Genomic DNA, 4,791 nt, shown 5'->3' on the forward strand with positions numbered 1-4,791 from the left:
TAGCATTCAGTCATTTAAAAAACAGATAAATGACAATGTTTTATAGCATCCAGTCATTTAAAAAATAAACACATAGTCGTTACCATTCGATACGTATTGGGTAAACTTTCAGACTAATGAAGTAGTCCGCAAACAACGTTAGACAAGTAAACCACACTGGACAAGTTTTATGCAACATATTCGTCCGAGAAATTGTTATATGAAAAAGCAAGCTTATAATCACTGACCTAACGATTACATAATTCCCAAACTAGAACACCACTTGAGAGCCACATACTTATTTAATCCAGTATTTGATTCGAGTTTTTATATATATAATATTGAATTTGTATAAACGATAATCAATAGATTGAAGTACAATCACAAATACACAAACGAGATACACAGATCTTGAGAAATCAAAGCAAATATTCATTCACCCAATAGCACAGAGTAAAACCGAGGCGACATGGCCAAAATATTAATTGAGACAATTCAGCAAACACTTGACATCTAAGTGTCCGCTTCCTCGTCTTCGTACTCTTCTTCTTCGTTATCGGCGTTCGCATCCTGATACTGTTGATACTCTGAGACCAGATCATTCATGTTACTCTCTGCTTCGGTGAACTCCATCTCATCCATCCCTTCACCAGTGTACCAATGCAAGAAAGCTTTTCTCCTGAACATGACGGTGAACTGCTCGGATACACGCCTGAACATTTCTTGAATTGACGTGGAGTTCCCGACAAAGGTCGATGACATCGAAAGCCCGGTTGGTGGGATGTCGCAGACGCTCGATTTCACGTTGTTGGGGATCCACTCAACGAAGTAAGAGGAGTTCTTGTTCTGCACGTTGATCATCTGTTCGTCCACCTCTTTGGTGCTCATCTTGCCACGGAACATCGCGGAGGCGGTGAGGTAGCGTCCATGACGCGGGTCGGCGGCGCACATCATGTTCTTGGCGTCCCACATTTGTTGGGTGAGTTCAGGGATTGTGAGTGCGCGGTATTGCTGCGAGCCACGCGAGGTCAGTGGCGCGAAACCCACCATGAAGAAGTGGAGGCGTGGGAAGGGGATGAGATTTACGGCGAGTTTTCTGAGGTCGGAGTTGAGTTGACCCGGGAAACGGAGGCAGCACGTCACTCCGCTCATCGTTGTTGATATCAAATGGTTCAGATCACCAACTGCAGCCATAAATTATACAACCAATTAACAGCAGGTACATTTTGTAAATACAACTTCATTTCCATAGCTATGAATGAAGCAATCCAATCTTTTAATCTCCAGGGGTATGGTTTTTATCCGAAGCCAACTGTTTGTTCGCTACAGATCTATGCTTTTGAAATAAAATGATCAAAGATCTTACATTGCACCATAAGTTAAACATCATTCCAATTGATCTTCATATTTGTAGCTAAACATGGAAAATGGACTCTACTTTGGACATACTCAATGTATATATATTGTAGGATCAAGTTAATGGTACTTACAGCTGGGATTAGTGAGCTTTAGCGTGCGGAAACAAATGTCATATAGGGCTTCATTGTCAAGGACCATGCATTCGTCGGCATTTTCAACTAGTTGGTGCACTGAGAGTGTGGCGTTGTAGGGCTCAACGACCGTATCCGATACCTTTGGTGAGGGGAAAACCGAAAAGGTCATCATCATTCTGTCCGGGTACTCTTCTCTGATCTTGGAAATGAGAAGGGTTCCCATTCCTGATCCCGTTCCTCCTCCGAGTGAGTGGCACACTTGAAATCCTGCCAAACCAAGAAAATATCGAGCGAAATATCGTATCAGATCGAAAACTTTTGGATCAACAAGAAAACTATAGCTAGCCAACTCTATACAATTCAAGATTATGCCTTGTTTGATGATTTTATAGAATCTTAGCTTCGAGGTTAGCAGGTTGCTGATTGCTTATCTTGTCAACATAACATGTACCTTGCAAGCAATCACAATTCTCTGCTTCTTTACGAACAACATCAAGCACAGAATCGATCAGCTCAGCTCCCTCAGTGTAATGCCCCTTAGCCCAATTGTTTCCTGCACCATTCTGCCCGAAAACGAAGTTATCTGGCCGAAAAATCTTGCCGTAAGCTCCAGCTCGTAGGCTGTCCATGGTCCCCGGCTCGAGGTCCATCAAGACTGCCCGGGGCACGTACCTCCCACCGCTCGCCTCATTGTAGTAAACATTAAGCCGTTCAAGCTGGACGTTGGAGGTACCAACGTAGTTTCCGGCGGAATCGATTCCATGTTCATCACAGACAACCTCCCAAAACTTGGCACCAATTTGGTTGCCGCATTGCCCTCCTTGAATGTGGAGAATTTCTCTCATTTCTTGCCTTTGTTTTGGTTGGCTAAAAGAATTTGTGTTGTATGGTTGTGAGCCTAGAGGGGTGAATGAAATTTGGCTTTTGTAGCGAAGATGTGATTGAAAATATGACGGTAAATTGCAGGGACAACCCCAGGTGATCAATAATGGTCGAAACGTCCCTTGAAGTTGCTTATTTACAACTCACCTCCTATCACAAAAATAAAAACAATAATATTAATCAAACATCCTTCATGTTTATTCTGGTTGAAAATAATAGATTGAGTGTTGAAAATAAGAGTTGTAAATATTAAAAATTAGTGTTTGATGATATATGTAATAATGTATTTATTTTTGCATTATTTCCAAAGAAATTCTATAAATAAGTATATCAAATTGTGAAAAAAACGCAATTGAGTTGACAAAATTTTATAAAGTGTGTAATTTAATATATTTTGTGAGTTTGAGATTTTAACTTTTTAACGTAAATTTTTTATTTTAACACGTTATCAGGACGATACTCGAAGGTTCGGTCCTCCATATTTTTCCAAGCTCCAAAACACAAGAAAAAAATAACAATATTTAAAAGTAAGAATATTTATTTTTCTGTTTATTTATTTTTATTGTATATATATTTAATATACAATATCATGTTATTATATAAAATAAGTTTATGACATCTCGTTATAATAACGTGACGTGATTATATTATTACACTACTTATATAATTTTATTGTGTTAATATTTATTTATTGTATAGATATATTTGAATAATATCATGTTATTATATAAAAAGAGTTTATGACACCTCATTATAATAAAGTGATGTGATTATTTTACTGTTTATATATTTTTATTGTGTTATATAATAATTATATATATTTGTATAATGACACAATATTATATAAAAGGAGTCCCTGACACCTCATTATAATATTGTGATGTGATATACATAATTGTTTAAACATGATTAACATTATATACATCATATTATTAGCATAAAATTTACATATACATACATTTATTTTTTTAAGATTTTGTAATGGTCATAAACGGTCATAAACGATTAGTATTTATCCTATAAATATGATTTTACGAACACATTCAATCACTCCAAAATTACTCTTCATCCCAAAAAATTTTCTTCATCAAAATTTATATGAATATCTCATTGAAAAAGATCTCATGGCTTTATGGAAATGATTAAAAGAAAGATTTGAACATATAAAGGAAGTTATATTTCCGATCGCCCGTGATAAATGAAATATCTTCAAAGATTTTAAGAAAGTTAGTGATTACAACTCGACGATGTATCGAATAATCTCGCAATTAAAAGTTTGTGGACATGAGATTATAGAATCGGAAATGCTTGAAAAAATATTTTCCACTTTTCACGCATCAAATATAACTCTACAAAAATAATATATAGAGTGCGTGGATTTGCGAGATATTCTGAACTTATTGCATGTCTTTTTGTGGCAGAAAAGAACAATGAGCTGCTAATGAGAAATCATCAGTCCCGACCCACTGGATCAACAACATTTTCAGAAGTAAATATTGTAAGTAAAAATGAATTTAAACCTGGAAACCAAAATCAAAGTCAAAGACAAGGTTTTGGTCGAGGTCGAAATCGAGGTCGTGGTCGCAGCGGTGGTTTTGAAAATAATCGAGATAGTTACTTCTATAACTCATCTCAAAAAAAGTCATGAACCACCCATTGAAAAGTTATCGCGAGAACATGAGAGTTAATGAAAATCACTCAAAACGATTTGGAAGTTCTTGTTTCAGATGCGGCACTCCAGGACATTTGTCTCGTATTTATCGAGCCCCTGAGCACCTTTGTAAGCTCTATAAAGAATCAATAAAGAGAAAAGAAATGGAGACCAACTTCATTGAACACAGTGGCCGTTTGAGTGATCCAAATCATTTTGATGCTACAGATTTTCTGAATGATTTCTCTGAAAATGATTAATATATTGGTGGAATTGAAATACAAAATGTTTTATTTTTCATGTGCTCATATGCTAATGTTTTATTGTATAATTATGATATGCCTTATATTTTTCAATAAACTACATATGTATTGTCAGTAATTTTTTTCACTGCATATTTTTTTGAAGTTCAAATATGGAAACTTGCTATCAACAAAGCTAAACAAGAAACTAATCTCATGAAAGTTTGCATACTTGATAGTGGTACAATGCACACTATTCTTCGAGATAAAAGATATTTTTTGGAACTAAAACCAACAAAAACAACGGTGAATACAATATCAGGTCATGTAGACTTGATTAAAGGTTATAGTAAAGCACGTTTTTGTTACCTAATGATACAAAATTTTTGATAAATGATGCTTTGTATTCACCACAATCGAAAAAAAATTTGTTGAGTTTTTAATGACATATATTCTCATGGGTATGATACTCAGACAATAAATGAAGGAAATGAGAAATATGTGTGTCTTATCACATATAAATGAGGAAAGAAATATGTAGTTG

The 4,791-nt window shown here is 35.5% G+C and overlaps 1 protein-coding gene across 1 annotated transcript; it reads right to left on the minus strand.

Annotated features, from left to right (window-relative positions):
* Positions 1 to 320: 320 nt before the first annotated feature.
* LOC142517773 (tubulin beta-5 chain-like) lies at positions 321 to 2,380 on the minus strand. The gene is made up of 3 exons (XM_075620213.1): positions 1,924 to 2,380; positions 1,470 to 1,739; positions 321 to 1,163 (listed from the first exon to the last, which is right to left on the minus strand). The coding sequence occupies exons 1-3, from the start codon at positions 2,315 to 2,317 to the stop codon at positions 493 to 495; spliced, it is 1,335 nt and encodes a 444-aa protein (XP_075476328.1). The 5' UTR covers positions 2,318 to 2,380; the 3' UTR covers positions 321 to 492.
* Between the last annotated feature and the right edge of the window lie 2,411 nt (positions 2,381 to 4,791).

This window comes from Primulina tabacum, chromosome 11 (assembly GCF_025594145.1).
Source record: "Primulina tabacum isolate GXHZ01 chromosome 11, ASM2559414v2, whole genome shotgun sequence".
Classification (NCBI taxonomy): domain Eukaryota; kingdom Viridiplantae; phylum Streptophyta; class Magnoliopsida; order Lamiales; family Gesneriaceae; genus Primulina; species Primulina tabacum.